This window comes from Zingiber officinale, chromosome 3A (genome assembly GCF_018446385.1).
Source record: "Zingiber officinale cultivar Zhangliang chromosome 3A, Zo_v1.1, whole genome shotgun sequence".
In the NCBI taxonomy this organism is placed as follows: domain Eukaryota; kingdom Viridiplantae; phylum Streptophyta; class Magnoliopsida; order Zingiberales; family Zingiberaceae; genus Zingiber; species Zingiber officinale.
In genome coordinates, this window is record NC_055990.1 from 142,445,722 (window position 1) to 142,469,951 (window position 24,230).

At 42.6% G+C, this 24,230-nt stretch overlaps 1 protein-coding gene across 1 annotated transcript; it reads right to left on the minus strand.

Annotated features, from left to right (window-relative positions):
- Positions 1-23,144: 23,144 nt before the first annotated feature.
- Positions 23,145-23,768, minus strand: LOC122050721 (LOB domain-containing protein 23-like). The gene has a single exon (XM_042611607.1). It carries the CDS (start codon positions 23,766-23,768, stop codon positions 23,145-23,147), a length of 624 nt encoding a protein of 207 aa, XP_042467541.1.
- Between the last annotated feature and the right edge of the window lie 462 nt (positions 23,769-24,230).

Consider the following 24,230-nt stretch of genomic DNA (forward strand, 5'->3'; position numbering starts at 1 on the left):
AGATTAAGAAAAGATTTGATATCTTTCCTTATTTGTATATTAAGAGATTTTAATTTTTAGAGATAACTTTCTTTTTATCCACATGTTTAAAAGAAAGATTTTAATTTATTAAATTTCCTTTTTATTAACCACCATGAAGGAAAAATTATTTGAGAAATTTTTATAAATTTCGGAAGCAAATTAGGAAGTTTTAATTCTTGTGTGAATTAAAATTTCCTTGATTAAAGGATTAAGGTGGCGGCCATTACAAATAGAAAAGAAAAATTATTTTTAATTAAATAAATTTTCCTTTTTAATGGCAAAAGAATTAAGGAAGTTTTTATTAAATTTTCCTTATTTTCCAAGACCAAGGATTATAAAAGAGGGGGTAGAGGAGACTTCAAGGTGAAGGTCTCTATTTATTTTTCTCCCTCTTTTCTTCTTTGGGTGTGGCCGGCCCTTTCTTTTCTCTCCTCTCCTTTGTGTGGCCGAAACTTTCTCATGGTGGAGTTAGCTTTGGTGGCCGGATCTAAGAAGGAGAAGAAGGAGAGAAAAGAAGCCTCTTTTCTAGCATCCCTTGGAGCATGGTGGTGGTGGCCGAACCTCTTCATCCTAGAAGAAGTTTTGATGGCCGAAATTTACAAGAAAGAAGAAGGTGCTTGGTGGTTCTCATCTCGGAAGATCGTTGCCCACACAACGTCCGAGGTTAGAAGAGGAATACGGTAGAAGATCAAGAGGTCTTTCTAAAAGGTATAACTAGTAATTTTTCTTTCCGCATCATACTAGTTATTTTTTGAAATAATACCAAATACAAGAGGCATGCGATTCTAGTATTTCGAATATGTTTTTCGATGTTGTGTTCTTTTGGTTTTTTTTCCTTGTGATTTGATTGTTCTTTTCGGTTAACCTAAAGTTATTTTAGGAAATTAAATATTAGCTTTCCATAAAAGGTTTTGTCTAGTCGGTGGTGGTTGCTCCCATATCCAAGAAGGCCATGTGCCTCTCCACGTCAGTACTGGGAACCAATTATGGAAATTAATATTTAATGGAATTAATAACTTAAGGTGATTTGGGTCGAACGTGTTAAGTTCCGCAGGAGACCCAAGTCAAAACCTAAAAGAACGAATAGATTAAGTTTTGGATCAAACGTGTTAAGTTCCGCAGGCGATCCAAAATTTAATTTAAAAGAACACATGGTAGCTAGGAAAAGGTTCAGACCTTTGTACAAAATTTTTGTACAGTGGAACCTCTAGGTTTTCCGAGTAGCAACCAACACAACAAAGAGTGAAGCACACATATTTCAATTTTCAAGTAAGTTGATAAAAACACCCTTTTTCACTCTTTGGTAAAAAGGAACAACAAGAGAAGGAAAATTGTGACCATTGAAAAAGAGAATGGGGAGATCACCACCAGCCTTGAAGAAGTGGCATAGCCATTTGTGAGGTATTTCCAATCACAGCTAGGGATACAGGTTGAGCGTGCCACATTCCAGCCAGAGTATATGCAATTTGGGAGAGTTCTGTTGGCTAAGCAACAAGGCCAACTAATAAGGATCCCAACTGTAGAGGAGCTCAAAAGTGCACTCTTTGACATAAGTGATCTAAAAGCACTAGGGTTAGATGGGTACAACTCAAAATTCTTCAAGCAAGCATGGGACACAGTTAAGAATGAATTCACCTCAGTCGTCTTGGAATTTTTCTCCATGGGACAACTACTAAAGTGATGGAACCACACTCTAATTGCCCTAGTACAAAAGACGGCATATGCAAGCAAGATGCAAGATTACAGACTCATCTCTGATGTACAGTTTTCTACAAAGCAATCTCTAAGTTCCTGGCTAGTAGATTGGTAGATGTCATGGGTCACCTCTTACATCTATGTAGACTGCATTTGTCAAAGGTTGTCACATATCAGATAATATCCACTTGGCATGGGAACTGTTGAGAAATTACACCAAGAAGTGAATCTCTCCGAGGTGTACACTAAAAGTGAACTTACAGAAAGCTTTTGACTTAGTGCGCTACAGTTTTTTTGCAGGATGTTTTAGCAATATTACAATTCTCGACCATTTATATCACATGGATAAGAGAATGCATTACCACCACTTCTCTGTAGTGATTAATGTCAACATACATGACTTCTTCCGAGGTGGTAGAGGACTTAGACAGGGAGACCCACTCTCCCCATATTTATTTGGGTTATGCATGGAGTATTTGTCCTGATCCCTGACACATCGTACCATCAAGTTTGATTTCTATTTCCACCCCAAGTGTGAGCATCTAAGGATAGCACACTTGGTATATGCAGGCAATCTGTTGCTACTATCTCGTGGGGATACACCTTTAATTACATAGCTAGTTTGTTGTTTAATACAGTTCCTCTAGATGTCAGATCTTACCAGCGACCAAGCCAAATCCAGCATTTACATGGCACGGATACATACCCCTACACAGGAGCACCTACTCACCATCACAGGCTTCTAGATAGGGGAGATGCCTTTTAGATACCTGGGGATCCCCATAGCTTCTCAGAAATTGAAGATCTTAGACTACATCATGCTTTTGGACTCCCTCACTCGTAGGACTTAAGATAATGTAGCTTTCGGCCATGAATTGATCCTGAGGGTGAGAGAGTCCAAGAGTATACTGTAGTTTAAGATCTTCAATTTCTGAGAAGCTATGAGTATCCTCAGGTATCTGAAAGGCATCTCCCCTATCTGAAAACCTGTGATGGTGAGTAACTGCTCCCGAGTGTATCTATTCCTGCATGCTAGATTTAGCTAGGTTGCCTGCGAGACCGACCATCTAGGCAAACTATGATAAACAACAAACTAGTTGGGTAACTGAAGACACATCCCCATGAGCTTTGCATATACCAAATGTGATATCCTCAGAGACTCACATTTGGGTTTAGGGGTGGGAGTGAAAATCAGACATAAACCCTAAACCCTAAACCTAATAGTGTGGCATGCTAGGGATTGGGATAGATACTCCATGTATAGTCCAAAAAGATATGGGGAGAGTGGGTCCTCCTATTTGAGTCCTCTGCCACCTCAGAAGAAACCATGCAGATGTCATTAATCACTACAGAGGAGGTGGTGGTGATGCATTCTCTGATCCATGCGATATAAATAGTTGGGAACTATAATGCTACCAAAACATCCTGCAAGAACCCCCCGTGCACTAAGTCAAAGGCTTTTTGTAAATTCACTTTAAGTGTACATCTTGGAAAGATTCGTTTTCTAGTGTAGTTCTCCAACAGTTTTTGTGTCAAGTGAATGTTGTTTGATATAAGGCGCCCTTTACAAATGCAGTCTGTATAGGATGTAGGAGATGATCAGTGACATCTGCCAATCTGCTCGCCAAGAGTTTGGAAATCACTTTGTAAAATACTGTGTAGCAGGAAATGGGCCTGTAGTCTTGTACTTTGCTTGCATGTGTCGTTTTTTGTTCTAAGGCAATGAGGGTATGATTCCATGGTTTCAGTAATTGCCCAGTAGAGAAGAATTTTAGAACGGCTAAGGTGAACTCATCTTTAATTGTATCTCATGTCTGCATGAAGAATTTTGAGTTATAGCCAGTTGTACTCGGGGCTTTTAGGTCTCCTATGCTAAAAAGAGCACTCTTGACCTCCTCTGTAGTCGAGATCCTTGTTAGTTGGGCTTACTGTTCAGCCGAAAGAACTCTCCCAAACTATATACATTCGATACATACATTCGACTCGAAATGGTGAACGCTCAACATGTGCTCCAAGTTGTGACTGGAAGTGGCTCACAAATGCTTGCACTATCTCTTCTAGACTAGTGGTAGACTCCTCATTATCTTTTTTTAATAATTATAATCTCTCTCCTTTTGTTGTTCCATTTTACCAAGGAGTGGAAGAAAGGAGTGTTCCTGTCAACCTACTTGAAATATGTGTGTTTTGCTCTTTATTGGTAGAAAAGGCATTCGGCCTGAGGAGGTCAACTACTTTCCTCTATATTCCTCATCCACAAATCCTTTGGTTAAGACCCTCTCTTGTACTTCCTCTATGTGCGCTTCTGCTCTTTTGGCTCTCTTGAATGTGTTAGAAATTTTCTTTATTAAGGTGCTGCAGTGGTCTTTTGAGAAATGAGAGCTTTTGCTTAAGCTTAAATGGGCACACACCTTCTCTAATTATCGTGCTGGCAAATTCCCAGTTTTCTGGGACTAAATGTCTAAAATTCAGGTGCGTAGTCCACATGTTATAGAATTTGAAAGGCTTGACTTGTGACCTTCTAGGCTCCATGATGGATACAACACAGGATGCATAGTCTGAAAAGATCCCGGGGTCTGAACTCAACAAAAGTACTCCTATCCCGCTCCAACCATTCTTTATTTACCATCGCTCTATCCAATTTGCACACCACTAGCTCATTTGTCCATGTGAATTGGCAACTCGTAGCATGTAGGTCCTCCATCCTAGCCATGATCACAAACTCTAGAAAATCAATTGTTGTATAGGATTTGAAGTCCATCCCTCCACGTTTGTCAAAGGGAGAGTGGGGAGTTAAAATCTCCAATGATGAGCCAAGGAAGATCCATATTAGTAGCTATCTGATGTAAATTTTTCCACATCTGTCTCCTGCTAGGGATGGATAGTTGTCCATATACAAAGGTCACTACATGATACGTCCCTGCAACCTTGCATTGGATAATTGTGTGGATGAACTGCTCCTCCCTTTGCTTAATTTCCAAATTGATGAGATGTGGGTCATAGAATAGAAGCATCCAACTTCTATTGTTGCTAGCTACTTGTTCTTCAAAGGTTCACTGGCGAAAATTATTTGCTGCCAATTGTCGATGCTTCCTAGGTGTCAATTTTGTCTCCATGATACATAAGACACTTAACTTTTGCTTGAAAAGGAGATTCTTAACCTCTCTTTGTTTGAGGCCTATGTTTAGGCCCCTAATATTCCATGATCCTATCTTCATATGAGTTTAGGGGGCATATGCCTCCTAGTAATGATTTTGGACCACTTTTCTTGTTTCCGCCTAGTATCTTGAGTCTGTACTTCACCAACCTGCTCATTTTCAAAATCTGCTATGTCACCTTCATGTTGCATTTCCCTACCAGAGCTTTGCTCCATCTTTTGTGCTGCTGGATTTACAATATGTTCATCACTTTTTAGGTTTTGGTACCGTTTTACAGCCGCAAGCCCCACAATGATAGGTTTGGGTGGTTCTTCCTGTAGGTCCGGGTCATGTTCAACCTGCAAGGTCAGTGTTGAGTATCCAGCTTCCTTTTGCTTGCTATAGATCTGGTCTGGACCCTTGGGTTCACCTCTTCATCCTTTTTCCCTTTTGTCATGCCAATAGTAGTTGGATTTTCCTTTATTGTTGCCTTGTTTGTAGTTAGCTCCCCTATTTCTTTTCCATCTTTCCCTAAATTGCTCAGGTAGTTCCTAGTAATCTCATGGATCCCTTTTTCTACCATGTCAAAGATTGGTAAGAAAGCATTGTGCAACTCTGTGCCAGCAAGTTTGTGTACCCCATTTTTGTATTTGCTTTGTGCTTGTGTCTCCATATTCAATCTTTTCTTTTGTGTTCTAGCCTGAGTCTGAATTTTGTATGAACTTCCTTGCTTGGACTCTAATTTTCCCCCTGCTGATAGGTTTCTTGTGCCAATTCTAGTAACACTTCCAGATTGTGCAGTAAATCTTTTGCTTATCCTCCTTGGTTTGTGGTTGGCTGGGATTTCTTTTGTGCCTCTCAAGCTGAGTGGGGAGTGTGAGTGCCAGCTTTGCTTATGTTTTCCTGCTTCTCCTCTTGTACGTCTGTTTCTGAGTCTGAACCTGCTGTTGAACCTGTTTTTGAGCCTGATTTTGCTGTAGACTGATCATATTTTGATTCTGTGATGTGATCAGATTCTGCCTCTGAATGTAGCTCTAATTCTGCGTCTGTTGGAGATGTTTCAGCACAGTGTCCGCTGATTCTGATTGCGCATGTTCAGGTTGTGCAGGTTCTGGTTGTGCCATTGCTGAATGTGCAGTTTCTGATTTTAGAAATGCTGGATGTGCAGGTTCTGGAGGCATATGATCTGATTTTATGGCGTCTGAATGTTGATATTCTGATTGGGCTAGTTCTGGTAGTGAGGTTTCTGGATATGCAGAAATTGCTGGTTTTCCTGAAGTTCCTATTCCTGAAACTGTCCTAGTTGATATCATGTTTGATACTACCTTTGATATTGATCTTGGGCCTTCTGGTGCTATTGGCTTTATTTGTTTTACTGCCTTTCTGTGGTTGATGTAAGTGATTTTGTAAGTGATGGATCAGAACCTGGGATCCTTACAGCAGTACCTGCACTATTCCCTTCAGATTCTAATACTTCATGTTCAAGAGCTAATTCTGCACCAGGGATTAAAGTAGAAACAGAAGTTGCTGCTGCCATTTCTGAAAGCAGGATAGCTCCCGGATCCGATATGTAACGACCCGCCTCCTATGATACTAGGCTGCGAGGCCGGACCGTCACATTATGCTATGCTAAACTATAAGGTGCGGAAAACTGTATTAATTAAAATTTTCTGCTAATGACTATTACAGTCTATAACTTAGTTTCAAGACCATTTCATTGTCGTACATAAGCTAGGGAAGGAGACCTAGACTCCCTACTCGATCAGAAACTGCAATTAAACACTTCTGGCTAAAATCAGGCATCCCAATCGATCGGTTGATCAATTGGAGCTATTGGATCGATCCACTGATCGATTCAACGTGCTACTGTGCACGGTTGAATTTCTGGATCGATCGGCTGATCGATCTAGGTTGACCAATCGATCCAATGATCGATTCGGAAGCTCTCTGTTTGCGGGAGCAAATTCCCCGATCGATCAGCTGATCGATCCATAGTCGATCGATCAGCTGATCGATTCATCAGCTTTCTGTACGCGGGCAGTTCCTCCTCGATCAATCGGTTGATCGATCTAGGAGCTTACTGTTCGAGGAACAAGCTGCCCAATCGATCAGCTAATCGATTGAGGACCCTCCAATCGATCGACTGATCGATTGGGGTTTCTGATTTCAGCACTGTTTCGTGCTCAAAGCACATATATCAACTCTATAAGCAAAAACAAAGCTACTAGACCTATCATTACTCATGATTAGCTATCTAATATCATGACAACTAACAATCTATGCATAACTTTCATAATCCAAGACACTTAATTAACTAAAGTGTATTCCAAGTTCCTATCCACACACATCTTCAATGCATTGTCCTCCAGCCTCCGCTAATCCATCTTTCTTTTACCTTTATCTGCAGTATAAGGAAAAGAAGTATTTGTAAGCTTGGGGGCTTAGTAAGAAACCATCTACTTCACAAAACATGCATACGATGCAATTTATACTTTTAAAACATGCTATTTGAAAAATATACTGAACATGTTAGAGCATGGCATGGCATACTATCATACAAAACATAGAAATCGAAAGCTGATCATGGCAATATCTTCTAGTATCAACAAGATAGAACTAAACTGATACAATAGCTAACTAAACTAATGCTAAGCTGATACAATTCTGTACTGTAATCATATAACTAAATTGTGGAGCTCTGAAAAACTATTTATCATAAATAGGTGAAAATACTAATCATGCTGCTGATGGCCCCGGCAACTGTACTTGCTATGCGCGCATCCCTAACTAGACCCGAGGTAGCAAATCCCGAATCTAGTAAGGTTTACTAGGTTATCTAAACCTAGGGACGACTATGGGAGCCCAACCCAAGGACACTGAAGTCCAGTACAGTGCCATTGATAAAGGTAAAATACTGTTTTATAACTGAATTATCTTATCTTGCTATTTCTAGGTTATCTGAACCTAGAGCTAGGTTATCTGAACCTAGAGGCGACTGTGGGAGCCCACCCATTGGACCGTAGTCTCATATAAGTTATAGCAAGGCTAAGTATGCTATAAAATGCTCCTATTGCATTTATCTAAGCTATTAAAAATGCCTATGTTGCATTTAACTGAGCTAAACATTTACTCAAACATTTGGTGTGCACTAATTCACACCCTATGTGATGAAAATCTGTATACAACTAAACTAAGGCATAAAATCGTGGAAAGAGCTACTTATACTGCAGGTGAGGGGTTTCTTACTTCCTGCGCTAGATTTCCTTACGATCTGATTGCTAGATTTCCGATGGAGAAGATACCTTCGTCGATCTCCTCGCGTCTACGTGCTCTTCTCTCGGAGAGGAGCGTTCTCGTGCCGGAGTCGTCGCCGGAAGGTGCTCCTATAGCCCTTGGGATGAAACCCTAGGTCTTCTTGAACTTGAGCGCCGAGAGGGTGAGGAGGAGAAAGGGGTCGGCGGGTGAGGTTGAGGGAAAAGAAGAATTGTCGTTCAAGAAATAACAATCCTCACTCAAGTTCCCTATTTATATTAAGTGATTAATTCACCCCGACTAACTTTAAATATAATTGTTTTCCTCTTCTTTCAGCACACCCCTGCTGGGGCCTCCTGGTTACTAGAGTCATCTATAAGGCGTAAAGTCAAATAGGTCTCGGGCTCAATTTCCGCTTAAGCTATTTTACGTCCTTATTTATTTTTGCTAATTCGACTATTCTAAAAATTTCAGAAAAATATTCTAAAATTCCAGAAAAATCCTAGAATATTTCTAAAATTATTTTGAGAATTTTCGGGCATTACAATCCCCCATACCTTATAAAAAGTTCATCCTCGAACTTAGAATAACTCTGGGTACTTCTGTCTCATGCTAGCTTCCGTCTCCCAAGTTGCCTCTTCTGTTGTGTGTTTTTGTCAAATGACTTTTACTAAGGGTACCTCCTTGTTCCGCAATTTCTTAACTGCTCGGTCTATTATCTGAATAGGCCGACTGTCATAGCTGAGGTCTTCGCAGACTTGTATTGACTGGGGCTCAATCACTTGGGTGGCATGTGGGATATGCTTCTTCAGCATAGAGACATGAAATACGTTGTGGATAGCTGACATTTCCTGGGGTAGCTCTAGCTTATATGCTACCTGGCCTACTCTTCTAGTGATAAGGTATGGTCCCACATATCTGGGACTTAATTTGCCCTTCTTCCCAAAACGCATCACTCCTTTCATGGGAGCCACTCTGAGAAACACTGTATCCCCAACTAAGAACTCTAAGGGTATGCGCCATGTATCAGCATAGCTTTTCTAGCGGCTCTGAGCTGTCTCTATCCTCTGGCGGATCTGCTGTATAGCTGCTGTGGTATCTGTTACTAGATCTGTCTGAGGTTCTAGTTCCTTCTGTTCACCACTTTCATACCAGCAGATTGGAGATCTACACCTCCGCCCGTAGAGAGCCTCGTAGGGTGCCATGCCGATGGTGGCCTGATAGCTATTGTTGTATGCAAATTCTGCTAAACTCAGATATTTGCACCAACTTCCCTTGAAGTCTAGGGCACATGCTCGGAGCATATCTTCGAGTACCTGATTTACGCGCTCCGTTTGACCATCTGTCTGAGGATGGAAAACTGTGCTAAACTTTAACTTAGTGCCCAATGCTGACTGTATACACTCCCAGAAGTGTGATGTGAACCTACTGTCTCTGTCTGAAATAATGGTTCGTGGGACTCCATGCAGTCTGACAATCTCCTTGAGATACAACTGAGCTAGTTGCTCCATGGAGTAGGATATCCTGATAGCTAAGAAGTGAGCTGATTTAGTCAATCTGTCGACTATTACCCAGATCGCATCGAAACCATTCGTGGTTTTGGGTAGTCCCACTATGAAATCCATAGAAATATCCTCCCACTTCCACTCTGGAATTTGGATAGGCTGCAGAACTCCTCCTGGTCTCTGGTGTTCTGCCTTGACCCTCTGGTAGGTCAGACAGGTACTAACATATCTAACGATGTCTTTTTTCATCCCGGGCCACCAAAAACGTCTCTTTAGGTCTTGGTACATCTTGGTGGAACCCGGATGCATCGCATAGGGAGTCCTGTGAGCCTCGTCTAAAATCTTTCTCTTTAATTCCTCCTGATCTGGAACACATAGTCTGTCACCAAAATGCAGTACCCCACTATCTGATACTCTGAACTCTCCACTTTCTGAGTCTGCTAACCGTTGCTTGATTTTCTGAATTTCAGGTCCTGATCCTGAGCTGTCTGGATGTCACCAAGTAGGGTGGAGGCTAATGTCATAGCAGAGAGTTGTCCAACTATAAGTTCGAGTCTGAAATTTGAAATCTCCTTTCGTAGGGGCAGTGACATGGCTGATAGGGATAATAAGGTAGCACTGGACTTCCTGCTAAGTGTGTCTGCCACCTTATTGGCTTTCCCTGGATGGTAGAGGATATCTATATCGTAGTCTTTGACTAGCTCGAGCCATCTGCGCTGTCGCATATTCAGATCCTTCTGAGTAAAGAAGTACTTCAGACTCTGATGATCTGTATACACTCTGCACTGAGCTCCATACAAGTAATATCTCCAAATTTTGAGGGCAAAGACAACTGCTGCAAACTCAAGGTCATGAGTGGGATAGTTCCTCTCATAGTCTTTGAGTTGTCTGGAGGCATAGGCGATCACCTTGCCATTTTGCATCAGTACTGCTCCTAGTCCCAATTTAGAGGCATCGCTATATATATCAAAACTATCTGTGTTTTCTGGCAGAGTTAGAATGGGTGCATTGGTCAATCTTCTTTTGAGCTCCATGAAACTATTATCGCAGTCCTCTGTCCACTGAAATTTTCTATTCTTCCTGGTAAGAGCCGTCAGTGGGGAGGCTATCCTGGAGAAATCCTCTACGAATTTTCTGTAATATCTTGCTAGTCCCAAAAAGCTTCTAATTTCACTGACGTTCTTAGGTCTTTTCCAGTTGCTCATAGCCTCTATTTTACCGGGGTCTACCATAATACCATCCTTGGAGATGATGTGACCCAGGAATGCTACCTGATCGAGCCAAAATTCACATTTCGTAAACTTGGCGTATAGCTGGTTTTGCTGAAGGATCTGCAGTACTATTTTCAGGTGCTCTGCGTGTTCTTCCTGAGTTCCTAAATAGACAAGAATGTCATCGATGAACACAATAACAAACTTGTCTAAGTATTCTCTGAATACTCTGTTCATAAGGTCCATAAAGGTAGCTGGAGTATTTGTCACGCCAAAGGGCATGACTACGAACTCATAATGTCCGTATCTGGTCCAGAAAGTCGTCTTGGGTATATCACCTTCTTTAACTCTAACCTGGTGATATCCTGACCGGAGGTCTATTTTAGAGAACACTGCTACTCCCTTTAGTTGATTAAACAGGTCATCTATTCTGGGAAGAGAATACTTGTTCTTAATCGTGACTTGGTTTAGTGCTCTGTAATCTATGCACAGGCGCATGCTCCCATCCTTCTTCTTCACGAACAATACAGGTGCTCCCCATGGTGAGTGACTAGACCGTATGAAGCCCTTGTCGAGCAGCTCCTGTAGTTGCTCTTGAAGTTCCTTCAGTTCTGCTGGAGCCATGCGGTAGGGTGCTTTGGAGATGAGATTTGTACCGGGAATGAGTTCTATCTCGAATTCAATCTCCCTGTCTGGTGCTAGGCCTGGTAACTCTTCAGGGAAGACTGCTGGGTAATCACGTACGACTCGGACCTCCTCTAGCTTTTGGTCTTTGTCCTGTCTAGTACTGACTACATGTGTTAGGAATCCCGTACATCCTGAATCCAGTAATTTCTGTGCTTTCAGAGCCGAGAGAAACTTCTTGGCTCTTCTCTATGGCTCTCCGCTGCACTCAAACTGCACTCCTGCTTCGGGTTGGAATATAACTTTCTGTTTATGGCACTCTATGGAGGTACCGTACTTGATCAGAAAGTCCATTCCCATGATGACATCGTAGTCAGTCATATCTAGCACTATCAGATCACCAAAAAGCTCTTTGTCTGTTATAATGACTGACACTTCTCTAAGCCAGTGCGTAGATGTCATGATTTCTCCTGAAGGTAGTGTCGTCAAAAACTGACCATTGAATACCTCTGGGGGTACTGCTAACTTTTCGGCAAATGCCCTGGATATATAAGAATGGGTTGCCCCAGTATCGAATAAGACAGTTGCACTTTGTTGTAAAATACTAATCTGACCTGTAACAACTGTCGAGGCGTTCGCTACGTCCTCTCTGGTGAGTGAGTAGATCCTCGCATTCGTCATGGCTGAGGGGGCTTCTAGTCTGCCTTAACTGATGTGTGGACCATCTATAGCAGCCTGCATCTGATGTAACTGGGCTGGTTTGTCTCCGTACTGAATCAGTTGTGGTGGAGGAAGACTGGTCTTGTTCGGGCATTGCTTAGCCATATGCCCTTCTTGGCCACATTCAAAGCATCCTCGCATGCCCTTGCAACAAACTCCTGGATGGAATTTCCCACAGGTAGAGCACTTGGGGTAGCTAGGTTGTTTACTAGCTGGTCCTCCTTTTGGGTAACTCCCTGGCTTACGTTTGTTGCTGGAGTTCCCTTTCCAGTTAGAGTTGTGGCCCTGGTGCTTCTGAGTACCTGAGCCTCCTTGACCTTTGGACTCTGAGAGGACTTGCTTCTGCTGCTTGATACTGTTCTGGTAATGCTCGGTGGTCAGAGCACTACTTACCAGTTCTTCAGTGGTTTGCGGCCTATGAATGTCGCTGGCCACGTTTATTGTTATTTCCAGCCTTAGCATCTTGAGCATCAACCGGACTCGTTCTTTTTCAGTGCTGACTAGTTCAGGGCATAGACGGGTCAGTCTGTTGAATTTCTTCACGGCTTCCTCCACTGAAAGGTTGCCCTGGCGAAATTCAGTGAACTCGTCGTAGTGGCGGTTTGTGACCTGCATGTGAAAGAACTCTTCAAAGAATTCCCTCTCGAAGTCAGCCCACATCATCTGGTTCACTGGGCGCTTCGCTTTAATTCTCTCCCACCACATACGTGCATCTCCTGTCAGGCAGAATGAGGCGCATTTCACCTTTTCAAACTCTGGCCAGTCCAGAAGCTCCATCGTACTCTCCAGTGTTTTGAACCAGGCTTGAGCATCCCATGGTTCACTAGTGCCTGAGAAATTCTCTGGCTTAATTTTCTGCCACTGGATTAGATAGGCTTCCATCCTTGCCCCTGCTGCTGGGGCTATCGGTGCTGCAGCTTGGACTAGTGGAACCGCTATAACTGCTGGGGTTGCCATGTTAGGTTCCGGAGTGACAGTGGGAGTGTTCTGCTAGTTAGCCCTTAAAGTGGCTATCTCCTGTTGCTGCTCAGCCAGTTGCTTCTGTAACTGAGCCACTACCTCTGCAAGGTTTGGAGGAGGCACTGAGCTGCCTGCCTCATGCTGGGGCTCAGTAGCTGGTGTCTTTCTAGCTGGGCGTCCTCGTACCATTTTCTAAAGAGACAGAGGACATACATAACTAATACGATCATGTTTATATAATTACTACTATCAGGTTAGATGCTATCATATATAATCATGCTACTGTCATCCATAAACATAAAAGTAAGAACATAATACAGTGAGAGGTATTCTTACTTGGAAGCTGCAGGTTCAATGCTGATGTGTGTGCAGGAAGTATGGAACTTGCTCTGATATCACTCTGTAACGACCCGCCTCCTATGATACTAGTTTGCGAGGCCGGACCGTCACATTATGCTGTGCTAAACTATAAGGTGCGGAAAACTGTATTAATTAAAATTTTCTGCTAATGACTATTACAGTCTATAACTTAGTTTCAAGACCATTTCATTGTCGTACATAAGCTAGGGAAGGAGACCTAGACTCCCTACTCGATCAGAAACTGCAATTAAACACTTCTGGCTAAAATCAGACATCCCAATCGATCGGTTGATCGATTGGAGCTATTGGATAGATCCACTAATCGATTCAGCGTGCTACTTTGCACGGTTGAATTTCTGGATCGATCGGCTGATTGATCCAGGCTGACCAATCGATCCAATGATCGATTCGGAAGCTCTCTGTTCGCGGGAGCAAATTCTCCGATCGATCAGCTGATCGATCCATGGTCGATCGATCAGCTGATCGATTCATCAGCTTTCTGTACGCGGACAGTTCCTCCTCGATCGATCAGCTGATCGATCCAGGAGCTTACTGTTCACGGAACAAGCTGCCCAATCGAGCTGATCGATTGAGGGCCCTCCAATCGATCGATTGATCGATTGGGGTTTCTGATTTCATATCAGAAATCTGATTTCAGCACTGTTTCGTGCTCAAATCACATATATCAACTCTATAAGAAAAAACAAAGCTACTAGACCTATCATTACTCATGATTAGCTATCTAATATCATGACAACTAACAATCTATGCATAACTTTCATAATCCAAGACACTTAATTAACTAAAGTGCATAAAGTGTTAGGATCGTTGGTCGCGGCTAGAGAGGGGGGGTTGTGAATAGCCGCCCCAAATTCTCAAACTCGATGGATGTAACGAGGTTCGGAGGTGATACTCCTACTCCTCGGCGTGTCCGTAAGGTGGACGAGCCCTATCAATCCGTCGGTGGATGAGTCCCCGGAGAACCGGCTAATAAATACTCCTTGTGGGTGGAGAAACCTCGCCACAATAGCTTGCAATAGCAATATGGAAATACAAAGAAGAGCAAGAACAAAATACACAATGAATGTACAAATACTCGCTTGCCTTCTCGTCGACTGAAGTCCCGGATGAAGCACCAACTTCACGGACGAATGCCAACAAGCAACTCAGTCGAAGAAGCTCACACGAAGCTTCGGAGCTCAGCAAAGCTCAAGAGCACAGCAGTGAAGAAGCAGAAGCTTCGGACCAGAAGAAGAGTGAGAGAGTTACTGCACTGTAGAAGCCCTCAGCCAACTCTTATACCTGCAAGCAAAAAGGCCAGAACACAGAAGCCCGAAATAACCTAGCCGTTGAGTCACAACGGCTAGTCCTGGACCGATCAGGCTCCACCCTGATCGGTCCAGGGTTCTTCTGATCGGTCATGGAGACCGATCAGGCTCTATGCTGATCGGTCCCCAGACCGATCAGAATGCTTTCACAGAGAGTTGCCCAACTCTCTGTGCGTACCCTGATCGGTCTCGGGGACCGATCAGGCTTCCTGCTGATCGGTCCCCAGACCGATCAGTAAGCTCACAGAGGCACACTGATCGCTTTCTGATCGGTCTCCAGACCGATCAGGAAACCACAGTATCAGTGGATCGGTCACCAGACCGATCCAGGTCTTGGTTTTTGCCCAAACCAAGTCCAAACCAATATCCGGTCAACCTTGACCTCTTGGTACATCATGCTTAGCATCCGGTCACTCCCTTGACCTGCTAAGACTCCCCACCAAGTGTCCGGTCAATCCCTTTGACCCACTTGGACTTTTCTCTTTGTGTCAAGTATCCGGTCACTCCCTTGACCTACTTGACCTTCTCAACACCAGATGTCCGATCACCCTTGATCCATCTGGATTTTCCCTTGCCCGGCTTCACTCACCAGGACTTTCACCTAGCTTCACTCACTAGGATTTTCACCTGGCTTCACTCACCAGGATTTCCAATCTGCCCAGCTCACGGGACTTTCCCACCGCCCGGCTTCACTCACCAAGACTTTCCCACCCGTGTTCACTCACCGTGACTTTCACCTAGCTTCACTCACTAGGGTTTTCAACCGCCTGGCTTCACTCACCGTGACTTTCACCGTCTAGCTTCACTCACCAGTGACTTTCACCTGCCTGGCTTCACTCACTTTCTATCCGTCTGGCTTCACTCACGGGACTTTCCACATATCGGTCCGAGAACGAGCTACCGAGCCCTCTCGACACAGTTCGAGGAACGAGCTACCAAGCTCTCTCCGACTTCCAGTCCGGAGAACGAGCTCCGAGCCCTCTCTGACCACAGTCCGGAGAACGAGCTACCGAGCCCTCTCCGACTTCCCATGTGCCAAGCTTCCATACTTGGACTTCTCCGTGCCAAATCTCCATACTTGGACTTTTCCCGTGCCAAGCTCCCTGCTTGGACCATGCCAAACTCCCTGCTTAGACTTTTCACCATGCCAAACTCCCTGCTTGGACTTTTCCCATGCCAAGCTCCCTGTTTGGACTTTTCCCGTGCCAAGCTCCCTGCTTGGACTTTTCCGAGTCAGGTCAACTCACCTCGGGTCAACCAGGTCAACCTTGACCACGGGTTGCACCCACAATCTCCCAAGCTTGTATCCTTGTAAAACATCAAGATACAACTTTTCTGTTCACGTCAAACATTGTCAAACATAACTCGTCAAACATCAAAACACAACTCGAGTCTGGTCAACCAGGTCAACCTTGACCTAAGGTTGCACCAACATAAAGGAATAACATAAAGGAAATGCTAAGTTCTTAAGTTGCTAGTTTCTCCAAAGATCTTTATTCCAAGTTCCTATCCACACACATCTTCAATGTATTGTCCTCCAGCCTCCGCTAATCCATCTTTCCATTACCTTTATCTGCAGTATAAGGAAAAGAAGTATCTGTAAGCTTGGGAGCTTAGTAAGAAACCATCTACCTCACAAAACATGCATACGATGAAATTTATGCTTTTAAAACATGCTATTTGAAAAATATACTGAACATGTTAGAGCATGGCATGGCATACTATCATACAAAACATAGAAATCGAAAGCTGATCATGGCAATATCTTCTAGTATCAACAAGATAGAACTAAACTGATACAATAACTAACTAAACTAATGCTAAGCTGATATAATTCTGTACTGTAATCACATAACTAAATTGTGGAGCTTTGAAAAACTATTTATCATAAATAGGTGAAAATACTAATCATGCTACTGATGGGTCCGGCAACTGTACTTGCTATGCGCGCATCCCTAACTAGACCCGAGGTAGCAAATCCCGAATCTAGTAGGGTTTACTAGGTTATCTAAACCTAGGGACGACTATGGGAGCCCAACCCAAGGACACTGAAGTCCAGTACAGTGCCATTGATAAAGGTAAAATACTGTTTTATAACTGAATTATCTTATCTTGCTATTTCTAGGTTATCTGAACCTAGAGCTAGGTTATCTGAACCTAGAGGCGACTGTGGGAGTCCACCCATTGGACCGTAGTCTCATATAAGTTATAGCAAGGCTAAGTATGCTATAAAATGCTCCTATTGCATTTATCTAAGCTATTAAAAATGCCTATGTTGCATTTAACTGAGCTAAACATTTACTCAAACATTTGGTGTGCACTAATTCACACCCTATGTGCTGAAAATCTGTATACAACTAAACTAAGGCATAAAATCATGGAAAGAGCTACTTATACTGCAGGTGAGGGGTTTCTTACTTCCTGCGCTAGATTTCCTTATGATCTGATTGCTAGATTTCCGATGGAGAAGATCCCTTCATCGATCTCCTCGCGTCTACGTGCTCTTCTCTTGGAGAGGAGCGTTCTCGTGCCGGAGTCGTCGCCGAAAGGTGCTCCTATAGCCCTTGGGATGAAACCCTAGGTCTTCTTGAACTTGGGCACCGAGAGGGTGAGGAGGAGAAAGGGGTCGGCGGGTGAGGTTGAGGGAAAAGAAGAATTGTCGTTCAAGAAATAACAATCCACACTCAAGTTCCCTATTTATATTAAGTGATTAATTCACCCCGACTAACTTTAAATATAATTGTTTTCCTCTTCTTTCATCACACCCCTACTGGGGCCTCCTGGTTACTAGAGTCATCTATAAGGCGTAGAGTCTAATAGGTCTCGGGTTCAATTCCCGCTTAAGTTATTTTACGTCCTTATTTATTTTTGCTACTTCGGCTATTCTAAAAATTTCAGAAAAATATTCTAAAATTCCAGAAAAATCCTAGAATATTTCTAAAATTATTTTGAGAATTTTCGGGCGTTACACGATAGTAGTGGTGCGAAAGCTGAAACACTATATTGGCACGGAGACCCGACCCCAGCAACAACACCACGTCAGCACAAGGGCTGATCCAACAAGTGGATCGCCGACCCCTGAGCTGCCAACGCGCGGAGGGTGCCGACCAAGGAGGCTGCGAAGTGTGGCACTTGTCGGCAAGGCAACGGGGGCAGCAGGGATGACGTTGTGTGTGCAGAGGAGGCGGTGCTAGTGTGGCATAGCTGGCGTCCTGGCTAGCAGCGTCGGGAGATAGCTCTCTCGGTGGAGATGGTCGGAAAGGCGGGTTGTCGGTTTAGGGGATCGATGGCAGGCTTGAAGGGGGGTTGGATAGACGGAACCCCCAAATCGATCGTTTCTCCTACGATGTTAGCTTGCGCAGCGGAATACAAACAAAACAAACAAGCTAAAGGCTAAAACTAAGAAAGGAAATGTAAATCGCTAACACATTCGTTTAACGTGGTTCGGAGATTAGGGCTTCTACTCCACGGCGTGTCCTTGAGGTGGACGATCCCAATCCGTCGGTGGATTAACCCCCGGCAAACTCCGGCTATCTCAAGTAGCTCCTTGTGGGTGGAGAAACCTCACCACAATACTCACAAACACTTGAAAACAAGTAGATTACTAATTAGGGTTTACCACCACTAATTTCGTTAGGGATAACCAAGCTTCCAAGCCTTGGTTATATAGGTCGTGAGTTGAAAACCCCGCTTACCAGTCGACTGTCAAAACATGCAATCGACCGCCCTCTGTGGAAATTCGGCCGTTACATCCCAACGGCTCGATACCAGTCGATTGCTAAAACTAACAATCGACTGCTCCACATTGACCGAATGAACAGAAACATTCTGTTCGCCCTTAGTCGACTGCTAAAACATATAGTCGACTGCTACAGAACGCTGTAGTACTGCTACAGTAACGCTACAGTAAAACCCTAAAACTAGGATTTTATTCCGAGTACAATCTCTCGTGCACTCGTACCCTCACTCTTATGACTCACTTGACGCTTCTTTGCAGCCTTGACCTCTTGCCTTCAAGCCTACTTCCTTTGGCTCTCGTCCCTCGGATGCATTCAAGCCGGCGGCTCGTCCCCAATGCCATCCTTCGCGTATGCCTTGAAGTCGCTTCCCTCGGGCCTTGTCCTCACTGCCTTGTCCACGGTCCCTCGGATGCTCCATCCTTCACCGGACCCGAAGCCATCAACCCGAGTCACATGTGTATCCTGCAGTCCTGCACAACTCAAGTACACATATTAAATACAAGGGTGAACCTAACTTAAACCCTTTGCCCAAACACCAAAACACATGGTCCCACGGACCATTGGGATTGCTCCAACAATCTCCCCCTTTTTGGTGTTTGGCAATACGTTTAAGTTAGGGAAAACAAATAGCAAATAAACATGCTAAAACAAATGAACTTACGTTGCCAAGGCTACACACTTGGACTTACACTGCCGAATAGACTGACGATCCCAAGGCTACACACTTAGACTTACACTGCTGAATTAAAAATACAAACATGCATTGAAACCTATCCCAAGGCTCCCCCTACACCTATGCTCCCCATTGAGTTAGGAATTTTTCATATAAGGCTTTTTAAGAACCTATCACAAGGCTCCCCCTACACCTATGCTCCCCAATGAGCTAGGATTTAAGAACCTATCACAAGGCTCCTCCTACGCAAAGGCACTAAGGTTTTCCTAACTAAACCTTTACTTCTCTCTCTTTGCCTAACATCCAAAAAAGCTTTCGAACAATATCCCAATTATCGAAAACTTATCATCCAACTGACCCTAAACTCATGTATTTATCCCCCATGGATCTCATACATCTATACGAGCTAACCCGGTCAAAATCCAATGCTGAAAACACTTTCAGACTGGTATCAGTCGACTGCAAGAAGTACCAGTCGACTGACCCCATGAAAACGAGCTTACAGAGACATTCCGTGCTCAAAAATACTGTTACCAGTCGATTGCTAAATGTGCAGTTTCTGATTTTGGAAATGCTGGATGTGCAGGTTCTGGAGGTATATGATCTAATTTTGTGGTGTCTGAATGTTAATATTTTGATTGGGCTGGTTCTGGTAGTGAGGCTTCTGGATATGCAGAAATTGCTGGTTTTCCTGAAGTTCCCATTCCTGAAACTGTCATAGTTGATGTCATGTTTGATACTGCCTTTGATATTGATCTTGGGCCATCTGGTTCTATTGGCTCTATTTGTTTTACTGCCTTTCTGTGGCTACTGTAAGTGATTCTGTAAGTGATGGATCTGAACCTGGGATCCTTACAGCAGTGCCTCCACTATTCCCTTCAGATTCTAATACTTCTTGTTCAAGAGCTGATTCTGCACCAGGGATCAAAGCAGAAACAGAAGTTGTTGCTGCCATTTTTGAAAGCAGGATAGCTGAATTTATTTCTAGGACTGCAGCTGATACTCCATCCTCTGAAATTCTGTTCAATTTAGGGACAGAAACCATTTCTGCACCAGAACCCATTTCTATAGCAGAAACTGTTCTGGATGGGCTGAAATTGAAAAACCATCTGCTTGGACAGCATCTGCAGCCCTCTCCTTTGGGCATTTTATAGGAATTGTTCCTGGAAATGTGGGTTCTGAGATCCCTGTTGCTTCTGAGATCAAAACTGGTTGCTGAAGTGTTGTGTCTGATTCTGAAGGAAACACACTAGGGCTTGAAACCATTTCTATCATTCCTGTGCCTGAAACCTTTTCTGAAACTGAAATTAGCATCTCATTCCCTGATACACTACTGCTGATCTGAGAAGTCACTTTTTCTAAATCAGAAATTGCCTTTGTTTCTATAATACTAATCCAATATCATTTTGTCACTTTGTAACTATAATACTAATCCGATATCATTTTTTCATTAAAATGATAGCAAATAATGAAGAATCATTAATGCCACTAACATAAGTGCAGAATGAAGTCATTAATCAACTGTAACTAAATATATAAAGTCATAAACAGAACAAGCATAAAAAGGATACCTCACATTTATTTTTGCAGTCCTGCTGTCCTTGTTGTTCCTGATTACGAGGACACAAGTCAAGAGCCCAAACAAGTCCACCAGCATGCAAAATGAAGTCATTGCTGCAAAATAATTGTCTTCCATTAATGGAAAGAATAGCAAGATATGGAGATGGCAAAAACTAATAGCTAAAAGTCATATAGAGAATTGAATAAATTCAAGAGTTTATAGATCAATGTATGATAATAAAACTCCAACAAATAAAAGGTAGTTTGGTGTAAGAAGTTCCTATCAATATAGGATTCAGGGAAAGTTCATCATGCACAATTTTATTTTACTTTGTAAAAGGTTATTTCTGATACTTGAACCCGTGACCTCTAGATCACACGATATTAACTATACTGTTACACAAAGGCTACTGGCCAAGAGATCTATCAAGGAAACTTAATAGATCCCACCAAAAGTAATGCTTAAAAATTAGACTTAAAAATAGAAGAATATTAAAACCTAATAAGAAAACTCCCATAAGAAGGCAAACTGCTAGGAAACCAGAGCAACTATATGCAAAGAGAATAGGAAAAAGTTCAGATATGAACCATATGGCATTGCACTGGAGGAAAACCTGTATGTTGTTATCCATATTAAACTGAATTTTCTTTGAACTGAGCACAGTGGTGTACACACAACTTTGCAAGTTATATTAGTTTTGAAGCCCAATATAACCAACATAACTTTAGTATCAATTATTTTTAATCATAGTAAATGTCAATCCCCCTCCCCTCCATTAAAAATTTCCAAGGAAATGAAGCACATAACACTTATTAATAGAACTATGCGCCTACAATCAAAGGTATACGGTAGCTGATTTTCTTGTGTTTTATCTTGCTTTTGTCAATAGTAACCCATATTAACTATTAATAAATTTCTTTTTGATAGCTAAAATAGGAAAAGAGTTCAGAGTCTGTATCATGGCATACTAATGCTGGTTCATACAGTTGTCAGCATGAATTAATACAAACCTCATACCAATCAAATCACTAACTGGCATGGTATATAAAGTAAGTTCCTTGCTTGCGACTAAAATTCATTAAGCAATTGTATCTCCAAGCGAAGAGAATACACAATGTTTCTAACCTTCTATCATTTTAGTAAATGACTCATATATATTGACGATAGAATTCATACACATATTATTAATGATAGCATATGGTATATATAAATACCATTACAAGTGAAAATAGGAAAATACATAAATTAGGAAAACAATAAGTATTTTCTAATAATAATTATTATCTAATAACTAGGAAACAAATAACTATTTTCTAATAATAATTATTCCATAATAACTAGTAAATAAATAACTATTTACTTATATTAATTATTTCCTAATACACCCTCTCAAGATGATGTCCCAGAAATGACGCAAATCTTGTTACAAACAGCTAACAGCCGAGGTCGAGAAAGCGACTTGGTAAGTGCATCAGCCAACTGATTTTCAACAGAAATATGAGTAACTCGTAGTTCGGAGACAGGTTTGCAGAAATTGCTCATCCATAATCATTAGGTCATGTCTCACTATCCCTAGTTGGAAAAGAGACAAAGCTTCATTATGCTGCCCGTTTCTAGAATAGGCACACATAAGAGAAGTCCAAGCCAGCCGAAAGTTCTCTTCATGGACCAAACTCGTAAACATCTCCCGAGCATCATGAATCCTACCACATTTAGAACACATATCAAGTAAAGCAGCTTCAATCCAAGCACTCAATTTGCAGCCAGATTTAATCAAGAAAGCATGAATCTGCTCACTCTTCTTCATATCAGTGACCAAGGCACAAGCGTTCATAGCACTAATCAGCGTAAAATCTGAAATATCCAAGCCATTTAGCAACATCCACTGAAAAATTTCTAGACCTCGAGAACCTTCTCTATTATGACAAAAACCAGCTAAAAGAGCATTCATTATAAGTCGCACAATTCCTCTCAGGCATTTGATCAAAAACCTGAACAGCAGATTCAACTAAACCAAATTCCATAAACGCATTAAGCATCCCAGTCCAAGATACATCATCTTTTGTAGGCATTCTCTCGAAGACATCAGCCACATCTTCTATAGAACAGAACTGAGTGTAGAACGAAACCAAAGCATTTCCTACACTTAAATTCAGATTTTAACTAACACAGGGGCTTTTCTCAAACTGCATGCTATTAGTGAATAAAGAAGGAATCAATCTCCATAAACAATCACAAATAACAAGAATAAATCAATCAATCAATTAATCACAACGAATGTATACAACAGTCACAGAGTACATAACGAACAAAATAATAATCAAACGGTAAAATCAGCCAACGCTCCGTCAGTCATGTCATCATCTCCTCTGCTTCTTCTGATCATTCTCCGGAAGATCCTGGCAACGGCGCTTGAGATTGCCGGTAGTAGTAGGTGGAATGATTATTTCACCGTTTCCGGCGATGACAGTGCCCAAAGCGGGCGTAGGAGAAGGGAGGAGCGACCGTCGGAGGTGGTCGAGATGAGCGGCTCTTCGCTCGATCAGACTGTGCAACTGGAGGATGATGTCGAGACATCCCGTGTCCGAACTGGCGGCGTGGACCTCTGACTCGTAAATCATGGTCGCCATGGCGACGGCGCGTTGACGGGGGAGGAGGGGCTCCAGGATCTTCTTCATCTTGCTGACGCCGAACAGACGGTGAGCCTTTTGGAACCTACTTTCGTCTGCCGCAGGGAAAAACGGGGCGAGAAGGCAGTCGCCGTTGCACTTCTGGCGACGGAATCTACAAGCGGCGCAGGCTTTGGACGACACAGATTCGTAGGAGGAGGAATACGGCGAATGATCATCCACGATTGTCGTTGGGAAGGAAGGCAACGACGACAAAGGCGGAGGCGGCGTTGAAACGGGCAGCGGCAGCGGCGGATGAACAGGAATAGGTGGAGAAGGGGGGCGATACGCGGCCTCGTAAACCCTTGAATCCATCTTCGATATCCCTCCTTCTGCTTCTTCTGGCGCCGAAAGATGGAAAGGGTGGCAAAGTGAGTGGAGACGGAGAATGAAGTGTGGATGCGTTGATTTATATACCGAAGGGTTTGTTGATTTAATTATTATATGACGCTTAATTAATTAGATCAGCCAATCCCGTGTTTTCCGCCACTTTTCCCCCGTTTTTTATTTTTAAAAGTATTTTTTTAATATCCAAAGTACCGTTAAATTCTCAAAACGAATTTATTATAATTTTTAGGTAAAATTTATTAAGGACGAGATCAGTATTTTATAGTAGTGATTGTGCGCGCACGCGTTGTTGCGTGAGTTATGTTCCTTATATGTGAATTAGGCCTCATATATATTAAGTGGGGCAATATATATGACCTATAAAAAAATAGTTTTAATTTTTTTAGGATTGTCTCTAATTTTTGTTAATGAGGAAAGACTCTAATATTT

What these genes read in the sequence shown, in the direction of transcription:
- LOC122050721 (XM_042611607.1), bottom strand. Translation starts at nt 23,768, where the DNA reads ATGGATTCAAGGGTTTACGAGGCCGCGTATCGCCCCCCTTCTCCACCT.